Source organism: Symphodus melops (assembly GCF_947650265.1).
Source record: "Symphodus melops genome assembly, chromosome: 5".
NCBI lineage: Eukaryota > Metazoa > Chordata > Actinopteri > Labriformes > Labridae > Symphodus > Symphodus melops.
The window spans coordinates 22,345,316-22,368,136 of record NC_136695.1 but is presented as its reverse complement, the minus strand read 5'-3'; the positions used below and the strand labels follow the sequence as shown (position 1 = coordinate 22,368,136).

At 40.4% G+C, this 22,821-nt stretch overlaps 3 protein-coding genes across 6 annotated transcripts; 1 reads left to right on the top strand and 2 right to left on the bottom strand.

Moving 5' to 3' along the window:
• Positions 1-891: 891 nt before the first annotated feature.
• Positions 892-8,528, top strand: gnb3a (guanine nucleotide binding protein (G protein), beta polypeptide 3a). Of its 2 annotated transcripts, XM_079343815.1 has the most exons (10): positions 892-2,323; positions 4,756-4,887; positions 5,007-5,127; positions 5,300-5,445; positions 5,674-5,737; positions 6,258-6,420; positions 6,543-6,609; positions 6,698-6,899; positions 6,993-7,209; positions 7,374-8,528. In XM_079343815.1, exons 3-10 carry the CDS (start codon positions 5,071-5,073, stop codon positions 7,478-7,480), a joined length of 1,023 nt encoding a protein of 340 aa, XP_079199941.1. In that variant the 5' UTR covers positions 892-2,323; positions 4,756-4,887; positions 5,007-5,070; the 3' UTR covers positions 7,481-8,528. The 2 variants fall into 2 exon arrangements, with proteins under 2 accessions (XP_079199941.1, XP_079199940.1); XM_079343814.1 differs by lacking the exon at positions 4,756-4,887.
• Positions 8,529-8,919: 391 nt separating this feature from the next.
• Positions 8,920-11,574, bottom strand: cdca3 (cell division cycle associated 3). The gene is made up of 6 exons (XM_079342786.1): positions 11,442-11,574; positions 10,710-10,858; positions 10,501-10,621; positions 9,504-10,415; positions 9,362-9,429; positions 8,920-9,180 (listed from the first exon to the last, which is right to left on the bottom strand). The coding sequence occupies exons 2-6, from the start codon at positions 10,833-10,835 to the stop codon at positions 9,088-9,090; spliced, it is 1,320 nt and encodes a 439-aa protein (XP_079198912.1). The 5' UTR covers positions 10,836-10,858; positions 11,442-11,574; the 3' UTR covers positions 8,920-9,087.
• Positions 11,575-12,130: 556 nt separating this feature from the next.
• pex5 (peroxisomal biogenesis factor 5) lies at positions 12,131-22,588 on the bottom strand. 3 transcript variants are annotated; one of them, XM_079342874.1, is made up of 16 exons: positions 22,151-22,588; positions 19,668-19,817; positions 19,508-19,546; positions 19,240-19,357; positions 18,976-19,122; positions 18,729-18,813; positions 18,381-18,471; positions 17,975-18,097; positions 16,267-16,350; positions 15,906-16,025; positions 15,555-15,698; positions 15,380-15,450; positions 14,335-14,556; positions 14,069-14,234; positions 13,822-13,979; positions 12,131-13,327 (listed from the first exon to the last, which is right to left on the bottom strand). In XM_079342874.1, exons 2-16 carry the CDS (start codon positions 19,779-19,781, stop codon positions 13,081-13,083), a joined length of 1,929 nt encoding a protein of 642 aa, XP_079199000.1. In that variant the 5' UTR covers positions 19,782-19,817; positions 22,151-22,588; the 3' UTR covers positions 12,131-13,080. The 3 variants fall into 3 exon arrangements, with proteins under 3 accessions (XP_079199000.1, XP_079198999.1, XP_079199001.1); XM_079342873.1 differs by having other exon boundaries at positions 19,668-19,824; positions 22,151-22,587; XM_079342875.1 differs by lacking the exon at positions 17,975-18,097 and having other exon boundaries at positions 19,668-19,824; positions 22,151-22,587.
• Between the last annotated feature and the right edge of the window lie 233 nt (positions 22,589-22,821).

Genomic DNA, 22,821 nt, shown 5'->3' with positions numbered 1-22,821 from the left:
GACATGTCAGTTAATCCGTTGACCCAACCCCAATCCAGACCCACTTACACCCACTTTACCTCTTTTATTGACAAAAGAGGGGCTTTGCCCAGCTTTAAAGAACAAAAAAGACAAAGTCTCCACACAATGGCATTAAAAGTCCAGATAAAGTAAGCTACAAATGGAAAGATAAAATATTTTACAGGACAGATAATGCCAGATCAAAACATCTCAGATCTTTAGAACACAAATATAACTCGTTCTCTACCTTTATCTGTGTCTGTGCGCATGCTAACAAATCCTCTTCTAGTTCAGGTTTTCTCTCAGTTTTACGCTCCATCTCCTCTCTCAGCCAACTCAATTTTTTATAAATCCAGGCTCAGCTCAGCCGGCTCCGTCAGCCGGCCTCTGTCATCACTGTGCTTGAGTGAGCGGAGGTCAACACTGTTGAACTACAGAGCTCAGTTTATCCACATTGACTCTAAACTTGAACACAAGGAGTAGGTCACACGATATAAAACCACAAACCAGAAACATTTTGTAGTGTGTTTGCATATATGTATGAATCACAAAGACTGTTATTTGTGTAAGACTGTGATTGGGATTTTAAAGTTTACTGGTTATCTAATGCGCATGTAAACGTTGTATCAGTGGTTGCAGAAATCCTGAAAAGGCCATATCCTGAGTTTAGGATGTCTCGAAATATCTGAAGCCCCTCAAGTCAAAGCAGGTTACTATGGCTGGTAAACGCCTCATCTCCGTTTCTCATCAATCTCTGTTCAAAACAAAGTGGTTGAAATGTAAACAAACCGAGACAAACCTGCAGATCGCTGCTCTGAATCAGAATCAGCTTATGTACAACATTAAAAACAACGATAAACACAAGACTAAAGACTAAATAAGACGTAAGAATGTAATTACAGTATGTAACAGATGGGATGATTTAAAAGAGGAAATGTTTTTACAGTATTAACATAAAGCAGTGTGTATAGATTGACGAGTTTAAAGTTATTTCTGGATTTAGTTGTGATCACATTTAAACACGTATCTGAATAACCAGATTTCTCAGGTTCCATTTAAAGATCATACTCTGAATAAAAATCGCACCAGGAGAAGGCTCAAAACCAGGGTACAAAAGAGCATCTAAACACTCAGCCATGATCTCCATATCCCCTTATGTCCCCTTTAAAAAGCAAGAATATCTCCAGCATAAAAAAAGAACTACAAATATCAGCAAAAGAACATGTGGTATGTTTTAATTATATTTATATGACTCCTGAGTGGAGCAATACTAACTTTATCAACCATTCATAACCTGTTTCACCATGTTTAATCTACTACAGCCACATACCCTGCTCACCATGGACATTATATAGGCCTAACATTTTACTAAACGTTAAGTAGGATTAATATAAAAAAAAAACATTGTATCTTTGCTATCACAGCTGGTATCCCATGAAAGGTAACTAATACTCAGATAACCATCCTTTGGCCTGGAAATGTTATCCTCACAATAATGGGTGCGCTGCTGTTTCATAACAAATACAGGTGATGTACTTTGTTAGGTAATACGCCACAAGGTGTGCACTCTGAGGGGGCGAGGGCAAATAATGAAAGAATGAACCTTTTGTTTCTAGTTGTAAAACACTGTAAGTATGCAACCGTTCGTGGTGGTAGTGTTTGTGTAGTAAGTGCTGAACCAGAGACACCTCTCTCCTGGATCCTGCACTAATTCTCAATATCACTTCTGTACCCTGTCTGATCTCTGCACATAAACCTTCTAATATTAGCTTCACCTCGGGTTTACAAAACACAAACCCTCCTGCCAGTCCGCGATCTTTTTAAGACCACCTCAGCACCATAAAAAGCCATGTTCCCAGCTCCTGTATTTATCTTCTTTCCCCTCCCCTCCATGATTTCCATCTCTTAGTTTTTGATTCAGATTCACCCCGGCTCATGTCTTGTGACCTCACAGCCACGCTCTGCACCTTGTTTGGTTCCCCCCACGGTCTTCTCTCCCTATTTTGTCTCTTTTACCCCCACTGCACACCACTCCTGCACACCACCCCCACCCCCCATCCCTCTTCTCTCTGTCCATCCCAGGGTTTATCCCCTCATCACTGATCTGCCTTCATCCCTCCAATCCTCATCTGTTCCTCATAGGAGCAGTGGAGAGAGTGAGTGACGGAGGAATAGCCCACTGTGTGTGACACCAAAAGTGAATGAGCGGGAGAAAGTGTGGTGAAAAGGCAGGCTGAACTTATGCTATCGACCAGAGAGAGAGCGCCAGAGGAAGACTGATTCAAGATCTACAAAACACCTCGAGAAGAGAGACTCCTAATTGGTGAGTGGACGGTTGTGTTATTGGTGTTTCCATATTTTGTTGAGGTAGCTGTAAAGTTGATACATGGTACTCAGATGACAGATCAGAGTGCAACCCGTCTGTCATGTTTGTTGGATACAACTTGGGTTCAAGGCAAAAAAAAGACGTTTGCCAGCTTTCAAAACTTTAAGCAAACAAAATCTTTATTGAATCAAAAAGGCCTTTTTCACCTTGCCTGCTTACATATTAAACACCTATAATCTTAAATGAACCATGTAGATTAAAACATGTATGAATACATGTGTAGATGCCATTTAAAGCTAAATTGACAAACAGTTGGCAACTGACATTTTCTCATGTTCATGGCACACAGGACAGAGGGATTTACATGGGATCCGCCTGCACTGCTTGTTTTGTCATGTGGCCTGATAATCTGACAAAATGATTCCTTGTGTGGTCAGATTCTGAATACTGTCAGACATAACCTGCACACAAAAAACAATGACTTTTTATGTTTATGTAAAACATTCAGTCTAAGCTTGCAAAATCAAATAAAGGTTTGTTAGTTTATACTTTGACTGTAAACGTTCTTGTTCTGTTATAGTGGATCAATAAACAAGGTCAGAAAGAAGTTTTTGGATCAATGCAACAAGTCAAGTACATGACACAAAAATCACATTACAATTCATTGTTTCCACAAATCAAGCTTTGTTTTATGCAAAAAGATTTACAACAGCACCAGAGCAACGAAAAGTTAGTCTATGGCTGTTTAATCAACATGTACAAATCTTCAAAGATGTATCCCTTTTGAGCTTTATCACTCATCGCTTTATCTTGGCACGGTAGTTTGGTGCACCTTGCACATAGGACTGATAAGGAACTACGAAAGACAAAGAACTCATATTCTGAAGTCATTTAAATCAAATAAATAAAGGAGATTTTTTTGTTTACGGTCAGCTCAGGAAGAGATGCAGACTGCAGAGGAACACAGTCACTGTTTAAACTCAAGTTCACAGGCCGAGTCCCAACCAAAAAAAAACCCCTCCATCTTTCACAGGCTCCCATTCTCACAACTCTCCCTCCTCTTGTTGCACCTCCTCCATCTGCCCCCCTTCCCCCGTCTCATCCCACTACCTGCCCCAACCCCCTCCCTCCCTCCCTCCCTCCCCCCTTCCCGTCCCACACCCTCCCCTTCTCTCGATCTCTTATCCAGATGCAAAGAGCAGTCAGTAATCGGATGAGAGCAGATTTGATTCAAAAGGCTTCCCTTAAAATCTCAGCCAGTAGGATTTAAAACTCACTCGCCTGCCTTGCCTCTTACCCTCCATCCTCCCTCCCCTTCCCTCCCTCTTTCCCTCCCTTCCTTCCATCCCTCTTCTCTTGTCAGCTGTGTTAATGCATTTTGCCATCCAGCAAACCTCTAGCAGTCATTTAATCACATGGAACAATGGCAGGGTCACAGGGACAGAATGGCAAAAGGGTAATAGCATGACTAAAGCATTCATTACAACACTCATTATCAAAGCAGTTTTCCATCTGGAACAAATGCCTAAAATCCCCTGTCACCAACATCAGTGGCAATGTAGCCATCAGCTGTTTAAGGCAGCACACCCTTACTGTAGCTGTGTTTGGAGCATTGAGCTCCAGTACAGGTTATAAATCAGCATTTTCATTTCACTAAACCACTATATCAGGCTTTCTTTAAACTTTACAAATGAATAAAAGGAAAGATGCCAAGTAGAAAAAGGGATCACATCACTTTCTTTTCAAAAGAGTCACTGCATCCTTCACTCCCGTCCTCCCCTTCTCACTAAAAACAAATTAGAGGCAAATGTACCTGGTCATGTGTTTTGACTGGGACGCTCATTCAAATAGTGAATGAGAGAGCGAGTGAGAGATTGCTGCAGGGACAAGTACGATAAGATCAACGCAGGTATTCCCTTCACCACATTCACAAGGTAAGATGAAAGAAATCGCCATGAAAACATACTTACAAAAATCAATATGTGTAAGTGTAGAGAGTGGAAAAGGAGGGTGTTCTGTTTTGCTGCTTTGCTCTAAAGTTAGACTGTGTTTCTGTGTTCATGACTCTGCCTTGATTCCATTTGTCACACATGTATGAGTTTTTCCATTAGGTGATTGCTTCTGCTGCTAAACATTGCTGATTTAATCACCACATTACCAAATTCAATAGCCATCAACATTAGTTGAGGGCTCGCTGGGGTGTCAAACGGCCCAAAGTGCTGCTGTCACTGTTGTGAATTTGAAGTGAGATATACACTGATGACATTATTACAGGACATACTGGTTTGTGTGTACATTCGGGGTGAGGATGTGTGTGCTGAACAAGTGTCACATCATCTGAAGAGCAAATACTTTCACTGTTAATACCTTGCTTGAATATTCATACACTCTGTGTTTGTGTGTGTGCGTGGATGTGTATGCATGTATAGGTGTGTTCTGTGGGTTTCTGTGTTTGCTCCTGCCTGTTTATGAAAGTTTGCAAAGTAGACGAGGGCCAGTTTGACTTGCAAAATAGCACTCACTTGGAGACAGGAGCTAGGGAGGGTTAAAAAAGAGCTCAGGTAGGTTGAGGTACAATTACAGCAAGCAATGATTTACTGACAAAGACACATGGTTCACATTTTATCTTATTTAGTAAATACTGTTTTTGTCATAATCTCTCCTTCTTCTTAAATTTCAGGTTTATCCGCGTTCCTTCCATCTCTACCTGTCTCCATTGGTGACGGTGCCTAACAACAATCGCCATGGGTGAAATGGAGCAATTGCGAAAGGAGGCGGACAGTCTCAAAGATCAGATCACTGTCAGTAGGCAATTAACTAAGAAAACAGTTTGGCTGTCAACAATATTTATCATTGACATCATTATGTGGCTTGTTTTTTACCCTCGTCAAATATTTCTGTATGATTCATAACTACATTTTATATCAACACCTGCAGTAATCTGACTTAACTGTGTTTGTGTTTGCTCTGCAGGCGGCTCGAAAGGCGGTGCAGGACACAACTCTACAAGAAGCAGCAGCTGGGATCACTGTGATGGGCCGAGTCCAGATGAAGACCAGGAAAACACTAAGGGGTCACCTTGCCAAGATCTACGCCATGCACTGGGGCACTGACTCCACGTAAATACACAAACAATTGTTGTTTATTAATTTCATAGACAAAATGTCATCACATTTAGAGCAAGAAGAGCCAAAAAAATGCAAGAGAGGGCGAGATAATTCTGGTTGTATGAATTTGTAAAAATGTAGTGTTAAATTGCTGGATTAATGGGCACATGGTTTGTATCTGATGGTGTTTGTTTTTGGCCTGAATTAAAGACTTTCATATCTTCTTTGTTTCACTGCCAGGCTGTGTGTCAGTGCCTCACAAGATGGAAAACTTATAGTGTGGGACAGCATTACAACCAACAAGGTAGGAAAAAAGCAAAGAGGAGGTGGAACATGATTACAGAATGATAGATGAGAGAAACATGTAAACCATGACGTATTAACGATGATAACTGAGTCTAAAACTGGAATGGACTTTAAAAATACGAGATCACCTGCAAATCTAGGAATAAAAAACAACGTTTTAATGACTAAACAAGCCACCACAAGTTTTAAAACGCTTCTATATTTTTAATTTAGTAAATATACATGTTATACACTTTTTTAGGACAGCATGTGCTCGGATTTGATTGAATAAATTAACCCATCAAAAGCTGCTGAATTCTGAGAGACGGACTTGAATCATTGCCAGCACTGAGGAGAAAAATTCATTCAGATGTTATACAATCGATATGTTTCTTGCAGAAAATTAGTTGTTTATTTAGAAGACCCCATTGATCTCCTTTAGTATCAGGATGAAAGAGTTCCCTCTCACACGCTTAAAGTCTTAGTGGCTTCCATTCAGATTCTGTAATTTAACTCTGCTTGGCTTTCTGTGTCTCCAGGTGAATGCTATCCCTCTCAAGTCCTCATGGGTGATGACTTGCGCCTATGCACCTTCAGGGAACATGGTGGCTTGTGGCGGTCTTGATAACATGTGCTCCATCTATAACCTCAAGGGCAAAGATGGGAACGTAAAGGTCATGCGAGAGCTGGCAGCACACACAGGTAAGGACACGCTGCATGGAAATGGAAATCTCTTAATGCTGCTGATTCAATATGTAAATGAGGCCTCCTAAATTATACTATGGCTCCAGGTTGCTCATTTGTTATTGTTTTTGGTTTCCCAGGTTACCTGTCCTGCTGTCGTTTCATTAGCGACAGTGAGATTATCACCAGCTCTGGAGACTGCACTTGGTAAGACTGATTAATGATAAATTTAACTAAACTGTGTGCCCCACTTCCTCTCTATGGTCAAAATATACATTTTTGTATCTCCTTTTAGTGTACTATGGGACATTGAGACAGGGACCCAAAAGACTGTCTTTGCAGGACACCAGGGAGACTGCATGTCCCTGGCTGTGTCCCCAGACTTCAAGTTCTTCATCTCAGGGGCGTGCGACTTTACAGCCAAGCTGTGGGACATCAGGGAGGCCACATGCAGACAGACCTTTGGAGGCCATGAGAGCGACATCAATGCAATTGGGGTAAGGACCAGGCCGATTTCTACCACACTACCTACACTACCAGGGATTTGACTTTAATTGCTCCTTGTTTGTAATTATTTGTTCTTCTTTCAGTTCTTCCCCAATGGTAACGCAGTGATCACAGGGTCAGATGATGCCACCTGCAAGCTGTACGACCTGAGAGCTGACCAGGAGCTCATCACCTACCAGGACTCCAGCATCATGTGTGGGGTGACCTCTCTGGCCCCGTCCCTGTCTGGACGCCTGCTTCTGGCCGGTTACGATGACTTCAACGTCAACATCTGGGATGCACTTAAAGCTGAGAGAGTTGGTGAGAAGACACAGATAGGAAAAATGCATACGGGATTTAACCGAAACCACTTCAAAACTGTGTTTTTAAAAACAGCAGGAAGTTGTTGGATTGCCTTTCTTTAGGTTAGTTTCAGTGGCACTGTGCTCTGCTCTCATGTGCTTTTTCTATCTCTCTTGGCTCAGGAGTACTTGCTGGTCATGACAACAGAGTGAGCTGTATCGGTGTGTCCTCAGACGGCATGGCGTGTTGCACAGGGTCCTGGGACAGCTTCCTCAAGATTTGGAACTGAGGCCGTTCCCAACCAGTGAGCAGAAAGAGAGCAGTAAACATCCACCTGGGAGAATAGTTTTAAGCAATTGAAGTTTGAGGGAGGGGTAAGGGATGAGGAGTGAGAGAAGGGTGTTTTAATTGTGCCAAGTCCATTCTAATGTTGGAGGGGTTGTAATGTGAAGATTTTCTCCTCTCTCTGTCACATCGCGCTCTTACATTATAGGTGAATTTGGGGGTGGGGGTCTGGAAATGATCGTTCCTCTTAATAGATTAAATATGATATTATGCACATTTATTGCAGCAATTCAGAGATAACCCGATGAGAACAGTTGCCAAATGGAAATGGTAGCACACTGGATGGGATCAAGTTGAATATGTGTCAAGTTACAGCCTGTGTAGGTTCACATTAGCTATGCTAACATGCTGTTTTATATCAAAGCATAAGTTATGTCATATGATACACTACGAGCATTTTTTTTGTTTCAGACTGTTGTTTGTTGGTAGTTTATGTAGATTTCCTAGATGCTTACATTTACTTTCTTTTTTCTAATCTTAATTAAAAAGAAGTTATAGTTTGCAGATGTCTAAAATAGTGTTTGAGTTGTTTTGTATGTAATTGATGGACAATATTTTACAGGATTTGAGGTGTCATGTTTGTCCCTATCAGCCAGTAGCTAGACCTGAAACATGCTTTGGGTAAACTGTTGAACTGACAGATGGGATAATAAAATTGTTTTTTCATGGTTCACTGAGCACTTACAAAAAACAATGACCCATTTGTCTCAGGACAGGAGGAGCTTTTGTTGTTTGAGTGTTATGCGGATAATAATATCTAATATGTGCATATGAGAAATACATCTGAATTGGATCGCTTCACTTTTCCTCTGGTATTGTGGTGGCATGGTACAAGTTACTCTAGAAGGACAGTTTATGTACATACACACTCACACTAATTTCTCTGACTGGGACTTGGACTGCCTCGTCGTCACTGGATAAAAACCATCTATAGTAAGACAATACTATTGCTCTTAAAGACTGTCTAATAAACATGCAATTCTGCATAACAAGCCTGAAGTGTTGATTTCTGGCGTGTTGATTTCAGGTTAAATTTAGTTTAGAACATTGAGATTTAATATCAGCATTGCTAAAATGCTTTTTTTTTTTAAAGATATCGTTAAAAAATATATATACACCTTCAGTCATTTCAGACTACATTTGAGTTATTTAGGGTTAGCTCAGAGCCTCAAAATGTAGGTTGACTTTTTATAGATTTGCAGGGCTCATTTACAGGCTCCCCTCTTGTTCAATACTGAAGTGAACATCTTAACTTTTACACACTTTTAATGTTACACTTTTATTCTAACATGGTGAGAAAAAAATGGAAAGAAAAAGTAGAAAACTAATCTACAAGTTGTAAAAAAAAAAAAAAGAAAAAAAAAAAAGAATTAAACCTGAACATTTAAATGCAAATTATTTTTATTTGTATTTACATAAGGATAAAACAGGATCGAAAAGTGGCAGTCATATATACAGAACAAACTATTTAAGAGAGCTGTACACAAAAGCCTGTGGAAAGAAGTATAAAAGCAGAAAGTGGCAGGAATCTGTACACAGTGCTACAATGAATCACCGGTTCTCCTTATTCACACACACTGCCAACACTCTGCGGTCCATCTGTCCAGGCCTCGGCTTATCTGGGGTGGACACCTTCAGCTTCATCTGGAGAGAAGGGACAACTAATGACCTCACCAGTTCATTGACATTTCAGGTTGCAATTCACTTTTGGACGACTGAATTAATCAACAGCAACTACCAAAAAAGGTAAAAAAAAGTTTGAATGAAGTAAATGAAGGCAATGCATCAGTACTAGTAGCAGGGTGCGAATGTTTATAAACAGTACCTGAGGCTGTTGATCCCTGGGCGAGTTGGTCGTCTTAAGGATCTGCAGTGGGGAACGGCCTTCAGTACCTTGAAAAGAAAAGAAAAGGTCAAGCGGCAACATCTTCTAACAGATAATGAGAAGCCAAAAACTTTCTACACACCGTTATTCTTCAGTTTTCCAGACTGTCTCTTGTTTTCGTTGCTTATATTTTTCACGGCCACACGGACAGCGAGAGGAGAAGAGCCACTTTTTCCACCCTGTGTTCCTTTAGCTCTCAGCCCAGTGGCTCCAAAACCTTTTCCTAACCACTGTGGCTTGAACACAGCCTGACTCGGGCTTTTTGAGTCAAAGGTGGGGCAGCGGATACCGGTACAGAGCTGAGGCTGCTCTGGATGGGGAGCAGTTGGTGGCTCTGGTGGGGCGGATGCAGAAGGCAAAGAAGATTCTTCAACAACTTCTTGTGTTTCCTCAGAAGTTGGCGTTTGCTCTTCTGCCTTCTCAGAGGAGACTTCAGCAGGGCAGTCTTGGGAACAAGTGGATAGGGAGGGCTTAACTGGAGACTCTGGTTTAACAGTGATTGAAGGAAGAGCATATGAATGATCCGCACAATCCCCAAGTGGCTCCATCTTCTCACTTTGCACCGGAGATGCAGCAGCATCACGGTGCACCTCAGCGAAGACATGGGATGAAGTCGCGCCCTCGTGGCAAGTTATCAGGCTCATGCTCAGTCTCTTGTGTAGAGGAGACTCTCTTGCTTCTTCAGCCTCCTCCAGGCTAAAGTCTGCCTCAGTTTCTACCTCCACCTCGCCCTGGGGCTCATCTAGATGCACAAAGGGACTGGACACATCGACATTTTGGAGAACAGACATTTTAGGAGTGGCCAGAAGGTTAGCATGTTCAGCCAGAGAGCTGAAGACAAGGGAGGATTTAGGGGACAAGAGGGGGTCAGTGGACGCCAGCTCATCACTCTCCGTCTCCTCCAAAGAATCACTGAAGCACTTCTGAGGGGCGATAGCTTCCGTCTCATTATGTAAAAGTAAGCCCAGGCGGCGAGCTAAGGACCCAACTGTCACTGTATCGGCACATGGAAGAAAATCATGTTACAGAGGATTTTGCAGTTGAGAAAAGCCAAAAATGATACTTTTTCAAATCGTTACCTCGCATGACTTCTCTGACAGGGGTACGGGAAACTCCGACAGAAGGTGAGCGGGGATCTGTGTATGCCAGTGGACACTCACTTTTAACTTCAGCAACAGCTTTGGACACAGGTCCACAAACCTGGATGAAATATGTGCTATGGTCAGTATTTTTTTTTTAGAGGTTTTCCTCCCAGGAATAACAGCAACTCACGTTACAAATCACTGACCTGAATGGGTGTACGATCAATTCCTGTTGAAGGGGAACGTGGATCCAGTTGTAGGACTCGGTTTTTGAAAGCTGGTTCTGGTTTTATTGGTGCAGACACTGCGGGCTTGCTCTCACTGGATCCCATGATGCTTATCAAAGATTAACTGCCTTATAGGAGTAGAATCACACATTTTAATACATTTCTCTGCAGACAGGAGCAACACAGAAGATCATAGGCTCTGTATTAAACCAAGGTCACATGATGCTTATAATACAAGTCACAAGACAGACAGAGGCATTTATCATTATTTTATAGTGCCAGACAACCCATTTCCCTACAGTAAGTGTAGCCAAGCTACAATGACCTTTGCACAACTTTCCATTAAACATTTAAATAATAAAAACACGATTTGAATCATGACTTAATCTCTAACTCAGTATAACATTCATACCATGATTTCAAAAATAAAAACATGTAATTGTTTAAAAATAACATGCACATATTTAAATGTTTAAATCAAATGTAACATTAAATGTCTCCAAACATTTCGCTGAAAGTGGTGAGTTGTTAGCAAGTGAACAAAAGATAGTTTAGACAAAGTCTGTTAGCATGAGGTTTTAGGAAAATATGATTAAAACATTAACAAGGCAAAGTTAGAGGGTTGTGATAGGAACAGCTGAACCCAATATGTTAAAAAGCGTTCAGACTGCTGCAACTATAAACAACAACTACCTATATTCTCAGGCTTACCTTACAGACGACGACACGTTCAAGCGTGCTGGTAAGTCTCTCTCTTTTCACTTATTCCACTCTTCAGATAAATACAGGAAACCTCCGACTTTTAAAAGGTTTAAATGGCGGGGTTGCGTGCGTGTTATTTTTGAATGAACCAATCAGCTCTAGCGTCCTCCCGGTTTGCTCGGCGCTGGTTGGCTGAGAGCACAGCGTTCTAGATGGGGGCGTGTTTTTACTGCTGATAACACATTTGAAAGTTGAAATGAAGTGCTCGGCTTGTTAGTCATGTGTGGAGAAAAATTAAACGTTACGTTAGAGTCATTCTGACACACGTGACGCCACTCCCGAAACAAACGAAAACAAATAACAGATTTTGAGTAGTTAAACACTTTCAGTAACTTTCTGGAAGCAATACACAGCATTTTTTTATTTATTTAAAAAACTATAAGACAACAAACTCTGTTTAGCTGCAGTCTATTGTATTTATTTCTAGTAGACTTTGCAATTGTAATTCAAAAGTGTTTCTTATATAACCTTTATTAAGATTATACAGAGATGTTTATTTAAATTACAAAAGCAAGCATTTCAACCAACATACGTCCATCTGCTAGTTATTTATAATTATCATCTCTATGCTTTCCATATTAAAGTCACTCAAGCAAAAACACTGTTCATTTATTCATTCAGTAAAACAACACAAAACAGATTTTTTTGGAATTAAAGCTTTATTGCTGAATATTATATTAAACATTGCAGTCAGGATTTAACTGGCCTGAACACAATTATAGTGCAACAATTATGTTACAATACACAATATGGCATATAGCATTATTTTACAATGAAGCCAAAAGTTTTACAAGGTTGATATGAAAAAGAGCAGGAGAGGGAGGAGCCCAGAGAAACCATTCTCAGTGATGATTACATTTATACGTACTGATCATCCATCCAAACAAAAAGCACACATTCACACACACAGACTGTACACATACAACATAATCTAATAGTAACAGTCCCGCTGGTTGTCAGTTCGTTATCTTGGCTGATATATGATCACTATAAAATTAAATAAAGATTACTACAAAAACAACCCCAAAAAACCCAATGTTGCACAGATGATCAGCGTTTGTTCTCTGGATCCTTCTCTTGTGGGCACTTTTGATACAAAGCAGTACTCCTTCAATGTCAAAGCAATATTGTACCTTCTGTCTACAGCACTGTAGTGACTATACAGTTCAAGCTGCTCTTAAGCACGGGTTTTGAGTGTCATGATAAAGCATACACTTCAACTGAAATTAAACCAATCATTCTCCATCATTGAGAACACATTTAAAATCAAAGTGACGTTTCATTATATCCAGTTCTCCAGATCAACAGAGTAGTAGGAAAGGCTAGGACGGTCAAACATGTAGAACACAGTAACATGACTGTATTACTGTTGGTTGCATCTCCCAGGTACAAACTAATACTGCAATATTTGAAGTCTTTTGACGGAAAATAACCACAAGATGACATCTCAAGGTTGGTTGATTATTCACAGTGTCTTCCTCCTCCATTTCTCTGCATAACTGATTCCACTCTGCTTAATTCAGTCCCCCAAACATTTTCCTCCCAGTGCAACACACTCACACTCGATAAGCTCCCCCCTGGCTGGTTCTCATTCGGTCCCACCTTCCACCTCTCTCTGACAGAAGTGAGAGAGCAATGTGTCCAAGTCCCGTCGGTCAGCAGCAGCATACAGAGAGCTCTCTCCCATCATGCTGAGAGCCATGCGCAGAGTGGACCAGATGTTGTCAGACATCATGGTGGCTGCAGCACCTCCTGGTCCCCTCGCAGCTCTCGCTCCGTCCTCAGAAGCCTGACGCTGAAGAGACAGAGCCTCAAGGAAATGCTCAACCGCCTCTCTGAGGAGAAAAGAGAAATAGCCAGACAAGAAAGAAAAAACATCTTTAAGATAAGAGTATCTGATATTAATCATATTAATATTTAAAACATCTTTTGAGCCAAAACAGATGCTAGAACAACATAATCTATAATGTGTAAGAATCAAATGCAATAATTAAAATATATAATTTTCACAAGGCATTGTCTCAAGCAATAGTACAAAAAAACCTGTGTATTTAGTGTTACAACACTGGACGTGCCATCTAGTGGAGGTTAAAGCAACTGCATTGCACCAGATTTGTTAGATTCTGATATCAGGACATAAAGAGCATAGAAATCAACTCTTAAGTGTCAGAACAAAACAAATTAAGTTTCCCAGTTGTTATAGAGTTTTACACATGGATTCGGTAATTTTGGGACACTTTCAAAGGTGTAGTAATCATAAATGGGATCATTCATGAATGATTAGTGATCAGCCAGTTAGCCGTTTTGGTTGAGCCAGCAAGTCTCTTACCTATGTGCTCCTAGGTTAACACAACTGATTCCCAAGTTGTATCGGCTACGGACGAAACCAGGCTGCAGTTCAAGCGCTCTCCTGTAGGCAGCAACTGCCTCCTCTGACCGGCTGCCATTGGCGAGTGTGGCACCCAACTTATTCCACAGCAGGTAGTCCTGATGGACACAAAAGAGAAAGGAGGAAACTCAGAAACAGAGCGTGCAGCGGGGAGACAAACTGCTGGATCTGAGCTCTGGATTCTAACCTGTGGTGTGACAGAGAGAGCTGCGCTGAAACAGTCCACCGCCTTGTCGTACTCTCCACTGAGGTTGAAAAGAACTCCCAGACCACACTGCAGCTGGGGGTCCACCTGGGCTGGGTCTGAGTTGGCTGCGTGCAGGAACAGGGACTGGACATCAGTAAATAATGATCTGCAGAAAAACACAGAAAAGACGAAGAGTCACTAACCCACAAACAACACTGGATCTGTTTGTTTGTTTATCATGAATCCCACATGTATGTCAAACTTACTCTGGCAGCAGTGACCCAAACCTCTCCCTCTCCTTGTCCCTTTCACTGGCGCCATCCTGCTGGCGTTCGCCCTCATTCTGCTCCCACACAGAACGATATTTTGGGTTGTGCTTTAGCCAATCACGGAGAGTCTCACAGGCCTGCCTGTGCAGCGATTCATTAGTGAAACTGACAGCCAGCGCCATCAGAGCTGTCAGGTTGTCATTCTTCAGCTCTATGCATCTAATGCGAGAAGACCGGCAAGGAAAGAGGAGAAATTAATCAGCAGGCTTAAAATGTTCTTGCCATTTCACGAGGACATGCTCTTTGTCGAGAATGCAAATCGTTGCAAACTTAATAAACAGTTCCAGATTTTTCAATTCCACTTAGCGGTGGTTAATTTATTTTGAAATGAACTAGTCAAAAGAGGGGTAAGTAAAAGAGAGAGAGAGCGAACACACAAACACTCTTAATTAGAAAACTACAGGATCTAAACCATTGAGCTCATTGATGTGCAACAAACAAGTGAATCAAAATCATTTGTATCTCCAGAAGTATAAAGATAATCAGTAAATGATAGCGTTTAAACAGCATAAACCAAGATAACAGGTGAGTTAAAAAAAACGTAAAAAACCCCCAACATGTTTTTATTTTATTTCGGGTTAGATTAACATCTTAAACAAAAAACAAAAACAAGTTATATAAAAGAGGAAAAGTTATTTTCGGTGTATTGCTACATATTTTGTAACACCAGGTGGATATTTGACTTGTTAATACATTGTTTTGTTGTCGGTGGAAATAAACTGGGGATGTGGTTATATATGAGTTAAAATTAAATGTGGGCATTTGTTTGAATAATATATAAACTAATAGAACAAAGGTGAGAAAGGTGGAGGGATGTATCAGTTTGAGGTCTACCTACTCCTTTTCACACACTGTTACTTCTTCTATTATTATTATTATTATCTCATTTTAATTCATTCATTCACTACTTAAATGTTTTGATTAGCAATTATTATGAGTCTGAAGTTTTTTTTGTTAGCATTTTGCAGTTTTGATCTCTCACCTACGGAGGGCGCTGATGGCAGCAAACTCTTGCTCATTCTCTGCCTGACATGTTCCCAGATACTGCCAAGCCTGCAATTCAGTGACAAGAAAAACACAAACATCGCTGCTTCAGTATGATATCCTTCTATGCTAAACATATTTCGGCAAATTTAAAAACATTGAAAGCGTCTCACCAGCTGGTTTTCTGGTTCTCTCTGTACGGCACTTTCAAAAAAGCGTACAGCGCCAGGGATGTCCCCTGCCTCCATCCTCTTCACTCCCTCAGAAAGAGGGTCTGGGTGGGTTAAGTAAGGGTTTTCTTCTTCAAACTGATAACCCTGAACCAACACAAGCAAAACACAAAGGCAGAGTATTTCTGTCAGACGATCACGTCGACTCAGTAAAAGCCTTATCAATAATAAAGCATGTTGTGTTCTTTCAGAACTTAAATTGAGTCGTATGTGGAAAAGACTGCTGATATCCTCAAACATGTCAAGATAAACGATTTCTCAGCAGTTGCCTGTGCTGAGCAGGCTGACAGCTACCTTGTCATAAGAAGTGCTGAGTAGCTGATCGAAGTCAGACAGCCATGGGTGGCTCTCTGCATCCCGCTTTGCCATTTCCTCCCACTCCTGCTGCAGCTTCTCCCAGAAATCCACATCACTCTGATAAAAATGACAGACACACATCATTACTCCCCTTGTTGACGTATTTGACCTCACAATGGACAGATGAGAGCGTGTTCATGATCTTTGATGGTGGTTCGTTTTTTTCCCCTCATTAACAGTATTAACTTACCTTCTATTTTTGAAACTTCCCAAGCACTTTGTGCTCTAACCTCGACAATATCAATTATCAAAATTAATATCTAGTGCTTAAGCTTTGGCTCTTTCATCCGTCCCTCACCTCCACTGCAGCTTTAGCTTCTTGGAAATCCGGTCCTGCTGTGGCAAACTCATCTACCCAGGCTTCTGCTGAATCTTCAGATACCTGAAGAAAGCGACGACAGTGGTTCACTCGAGTCAACATGCATTAGATACTTTTAAAATTGTTGTTAAAACTGAGGTTGGTGATGTTAAAAAAAGGAAAAATATAGAGGAAAGTGAGTGGAAAGGAGGGAAAGATGAAAGAAAAATAACAGGAAAAAAAGCCAATTTTCTTTTTTTTTTTCTTTTTTATTACCTTCATGTCTTCCTAAAAAACTCCCCAAAAAGTTATTTGATGAAATAAAAAAATAATAAAAAAAATCAATAGAAAAACAAAACAACTTAATGCTGAATATCTTCTTTTGCTTATCCATTTGAGAAATCTAAATCTAAAACTCCCATCGCTGCAGCGACCACAGAGGGCCTACCTGCCTGATGACCGTGGCCCACTGCTGTGCTTGATTAGCTTTAACAATCTCAATCTTCTGATCCCTCTCTGGGGGTTCCAAGGGAAGACTCCCTCCCCCTGTCTCCGTCAGGAACTATGGCAGGAGGTGGCAATGGGGAATGGGGCAATGTTTTGAGGAGGGGAGTGGTTGGTGGAGAGGATTTTTATTTGAGGGGTGGGCAGAGTCATTGTAAGTAGTAGGAGGAGGAGGAGGAGATGGATGGCAGTTATTTTAAGGGGATGGGAAGCCGAGAGTTGGAAGGCAGGTTCAAAAAACGGGAAGCATACATGTCAGTGTTAGAGGGCAAGAAAGTACAATGGAGCCATGGTGAATATGTCAATCACAAACGGAGCTGAGAGCTACACTTTCACAGTGTTACATGGAGGCCCATCTCCACCAAACTAAAAAACAAGATAAAAAAGTAGAGCATGATGAAAGTCAAAGTATTGAATGGTCAAATTCATCACATAGCCAAGAACATGTTTAACCTACAAAACAGTTCATACAGCTTTAGAAATAAAATTAAAGCACTCTAAAAGGTCAAAGGTCTTCTATGTGTGTTAACACCACATCTGGATCTGAAGACGACTAATGTACAAATGGCTTAACAGAAGGATGTTTTAGTAAAACACCAAATGCAGTGATGATAATCACTGGAGCAAAAAATACAGAACATTATCCATTAAAAGAAGAACTGTACATTAAATACCTATTCATTTGGATCATTTGGATATCTAATCTTATACATTTTAAATCCATGGAGTTGTTTTGTCTTACTTTTGAGACTTTTTTTCATCTGTTGGTGGAAATGGACCTCCACTGATTTCAGGGGGAAAAATTGTTGAAATCCAAAATCTGGCATCAGTCCTTTTCTGTTTCGCATTAATGAAGTCATAGAAATGACTTTAAAACCTAGTTAAATCATAAACCACTGACAAACTGAGTCAAGATGGGAATAACCAGAGCTTGGCTATAGACATGTATAATTAGATGCAAAAGAAGAGAAGCAGATAGTTAAAAGAATCGTCTCTTTGCTGAACAAATTCCATCTGTAATGCTGCTCTGCCTCGAGCTTCATATTACATGGACTGCTTGCTTTTGGAAAATATTACTCTTCACTGGATGCTGGGCTGATGAGACACACTGCACAGCCTCTACTGTGCATAGTGAACCAATGTGCTACCCCGAGTAATCCCGTGGCCAAGCGTGCCCCCCTCCTCAGTGGGCAGAGACTCGTACCTGGTTGAGGTTGGAGGCCCAGTTCTGAGCCTCCTGGGCCTGAGCTTTATCTGTGAGCTGTTTGTCTGTTCTGCTCTCCACTGTCACACTTCCCTCTCCAATCTGCCTAATGAATCGAAGGAACTACATCAAAACGAAAAAAAAAAAAAGGAACAGCATAAACGCATGTACCATTATGACAACTAGTAGGTCAAGTGTTTACTTCAAAACAGCAAGTTTGTTTCTGAGTCAGCGAATTTCTTTACACTCAAAGATTAACTAATACAAAATCACCAATGAACTGTTAAAAAACAACTTTACAAAAGTGTTAAAGAAAAACAGAAGAAGAAAGATATGGTGATAGATATGTAGAAGAAATCAAACATGGTTACAGTTGTTGTCAGGTAAACATAAAGATGTTGCTCACCTCTGTGTTTTGTAACTTTGGATCATCAACCTTTGAGACAAGCTCATTGGCTGTCTGCCTCAGTTCTTCTCCTGGTTGATACTCCTTTGTCCTGTTGGATCGACAACCCAAAACTATCAATATCATATTTGAAGAATATTAAATACCCATTCTGTCTCAAATGTTTATACTGAAACTAATTCATTCATTTCTTTAATTTAGCATACGTTAACATTTTTGTCTGATGATATATGTACTCAGAGTTGGAAGTGAAAAAGATAAAGAAATATAGAGAAAAATCACAATATGGACTAGTAAACGTTCAAAGATGTTCGAAGACCACAAACGTCCTCCATCCTATGCTCTAACCATTCATTGTCCTTGTCTCCAAGATCTCCCAGCCACAACTTCTCCTCCGACTGCTCCAAATATTCCTCTGCCCAGCGTCCAGGATCTTGAGCAAAGAAAGAAAAAAAGACAAATAAAAACACAGCTGGTGGGCTAATTGCAAAATTACATACAAGGCAAAAACAAAAAGATTCTTCAAAAGGCAAGTTTGGCCTGATGTAAGAAAAACTGAAGACACATGATAGACTGTTGATCATTTCAGAGCTACCTGCAGCCTCAGCGATAAATTCTCTTGTCCAATCAGCATCTGCTGCATCACCAAGAGCGTTGAGGCCCGGAGCCGAGGCAGCATCAGGACCTGAGAGGAACTCAGCCGTCCAGTCACCAGAGAGGGCCAACGCTGCCACATCTGGAGCTGTGACATGGAAAAAAAGTGGGGCTTAAAGTTCGGCAAATAATCATAAAAGCCTGCAGATAACACCTGGAACTGCTGAACAGCATCCATGAGAAGAAACAAACAATGTTGAAGTACCCCTCTGTGGAGCTTGTCTGTAGCTCTGCTGGTCGATTTGCTGCATTTCCTCCAACAGCTGACCCATGTCAAAGGTGTGTGGAGGTCGAGGGGGCGCCTGAAGGAACTCATTTACAAGCTGGGGCAAAAAATAAAAATATCTCACCAGAGGTATCCGAGTATTTGACTGATAAGACACTTTTAAGCGGGTATGAAACAGAGAGTGGAGCCTTTGTTATACAGTTTGCAGTGAATCAATCAACAAGATTTGCTCAACATAAGCACTAACCTCTTCTTCAGTTGCAATTTCTATAGCAGCGGGTGGAAGCTGAGGAAAAAGCAGGATCAAATTAACTGCAGTTTCACTTGAGACCTGTTTGTACTTTGTAGGAAATCAGCTGGTAAATTCAGCTCTTTGATCATTTAGTGGAGGTCTGCAAAATGCTCACTGTAGGTGTTGCACGGTGTCGCCATGCCCCCCCTTCCTTGGTCATGTGACCGGTCAGCTTCATAAGGGGATTGGTTCCACCACATTCTGCCTCCACCAACTCCCGCATCGCCATGGCAACTCAAGGATGAGGGAAACCCAATCAGAACACCTGGGAACTAAGAAATGCATTAATCAATTCTTCCCTTTGAAATACATAATCAATTATACTGAGACAAAACCAAGGAAAGTGCTTTTTTTCATTAAAAAAAAAAGTTTTTCCAGCAAAATATGCCTTCTGGAAAAAAAAAAAAAAAAAAAGTCTATGAAAATGTCTTTTTGCAGATCATCCAGTGGGAAGTATTTCAACACCTCTTGGCCAGCTCTTAATGGCTCTGGCCTATTTAAGAGCTAACATGCCAAATAAGGCGACATCTTCAGGTTGTCCAAAAACTACTACACAGATAGTCTCATGTCACGTAACCCACATCAAGCTCCATCTGCTGTTTTCCATGTCATTTCCTGGCTTAGAGTGAACTGTTAATAATGTGGATGTGATGGGCCGATGGGCAAAGACAAACGCTGTTAACATTTCACTCAGTTAGTCTCTTGACGTCAGAGGATTTCAGCTGAGAAATGCACTGCATTTAAAATCTGCATTGCCATACCTCATCACTAAAACCACAGACTATAGTAGTAAGTACTATGGAGCCTTAACATTAACGTAGTGCAAGCCTCAAAAACATAGGGATGATAACAAATGTCAAAAACCTGATACTGAAAGTCTTGTGTTTGTGTATTTAAACATTACTTTATATATTTTTGATAATTAGTCCTTATTAAATTAAAAGCAAATAATAATGATATTAGTGTAAAACAATCTGGATATTGTACCATATTGGATTGTACCAAAAATAACAAAGAAGACTTATTGACATACAACAGCATCAATACAATATTTTGCATGGTGTCCTATTTGATCCTCATCCATCTGATGATTCTCCAAAATAAAACATGAAAAACATTTGTTGAGGATTTAGTCCCTAAATATAAATACTGAAAATAATTGAGCAGCGATGAAGCCCTGCTGCTCAGCTCTTTGACTGACCTACATCCCTGCTCAGGGATGAACAGATGATGAACTGCTCTACGTGCTGGCCTACTCAACTTCTTTAAACCCCCCTGAAGAGATACAAACCATTAAAATGCCTGTTATAAACGGTCAAGAATAGAAATTAGGTTCCTAGTTTTATCCACTCTGCTTAATTAATTTTCACCTTAAAATACTTCACAAATGATCACCTATAGGCATCAACGAAGTTCATTTTATTTGTCCGTTTACTCATCGTTATAGTAAATAGTTTCACCTGCTAACTTGTCTATACTCCTACACTTTAATATCGATATCATTGAAGTCCACTTCATGTCTTGTCTACTTATCATTATAGTCAATAGTTTCAGCTGATAACTTCTCTATTCTCACTAATGCAATTTAACACGTGTATCATTGATTTTACTCTATATCAATACAGCTCACTTAAAACTGTCATCACTGTTTTTAGCACATGTTCATCTACTCCAGCAAAGTATGTATACATTCGGTTAAACATGACTTACAAATGTCATGGTTAATTTCTCACATTTCTGACTACTTGGAATGTTTAAGTTAAATCTTGATTTATATATTATTATTATCCTTAGCTTTTAAATGTAACACATGTTTAGTGCTTTTCTACTTTGTATTCCATGTTATATTGTTTTGTTAATAACACTGTTTGATGTCCTGCTGCTCTATGTATCTATCTATCTATCTATCTATGCTTCAGGTGGACTTCGGCAATACTCTTATGGTCATACCTAGGCTGTACATTTCACTTTACTTATTCAACAGCTGCTGTATGATGATGAGGCTTAATGTAAGAGGATTGTACAAAGATATTAATACAAAGCTTTCCCAGGTAAGGTGAGTGTCTGTGTCATCACTTTATATAATCCAAACAAGAAATACAACCTGTAAAAGGGATGTTTTCACCTGCACATGCACAACGCTTTTACTGACAAACATATTATAATAACAATGAACATTGTTATAAAGTAAAATTCAACTATTATACCAATTACAATTAAATCCGGTTCAAGCTTTCAGATATACACCTGCAGTTTTTTAACTATGAACTATAAGGTATATAGTCCATGTTTGTCACCTCAGTAAGTGATAGCACTGTTCTGCACAAAGCTAACTGTGCCTTCAGTCTCAAACAGAGACATGGGCTCGCTTAATGTTTCTCATAATGTTTCTCTAATGGAGCAGACATGCTTAACATGCAAACGAAGAAGACTCAAAGGGTGCACGACGCCTTTGGCTTCCGACAATAGCGGGTGTACTAGCTCCTCTTAGCTCATGATGCTAGCCTACTAGCTACAGTAAGGCCAGTGCAGAGATCATTCCTGTAGTGAGAAGCGAGACAAGGCATGAACAGACAGGGAGCATGATGTTCATCTTACCGCCGACAGCTGCTGCTGCTGCTGCTGCTGCTGCTAGCCCGAGTCCGGTGTTTCCACTGATTTCACCACCGTATCAGGAGAAAATCTACCTCGGCATCAAAACTCCCGGTAACCGTCAGAAACCGTGTGTTTTCTAGCGCCTTGCCTTTTTATTTACCTTCCTCCTCCTCCATGACCCACAAAACGCCTCAGCGCAGAGATCTCGTGGAGTGTCGCGTAACGTCACGCTGCTTTCGTATTCCCCAAATGGAGTTACGTAAGAAGACGGCAGGGTTTATTTACTTATATGCCAAAAGATTTTTACGTTAAAAAAAGAAGAAGAAGAAAAGCGCAGAAGGCCAAAGTCCAGCAGATAAGTGGTGTGATAGTAAAAAAATAATAAAACACGACAACTGGAGAAAAACCTAGACTATAGACAGACCCGTCGCCAGACCTTAGTCTGAAGGGGCGCAGATGAAATGCATGATTATTATCAGCCAGTACGCATATTTTAATAATCCTAGACTGCATCACGTTAAACATAACCAACAGCAATATGACCCGGTATACTAATAAATAATTATGTAGTGATGTATATTTAACTTAATATATCTGAAAAAAAAATATTCAATATAAATGCGTCATTGATTTTGTGGCAAACTTTCAAACAAAAATGTTTAAGATAGTATCTT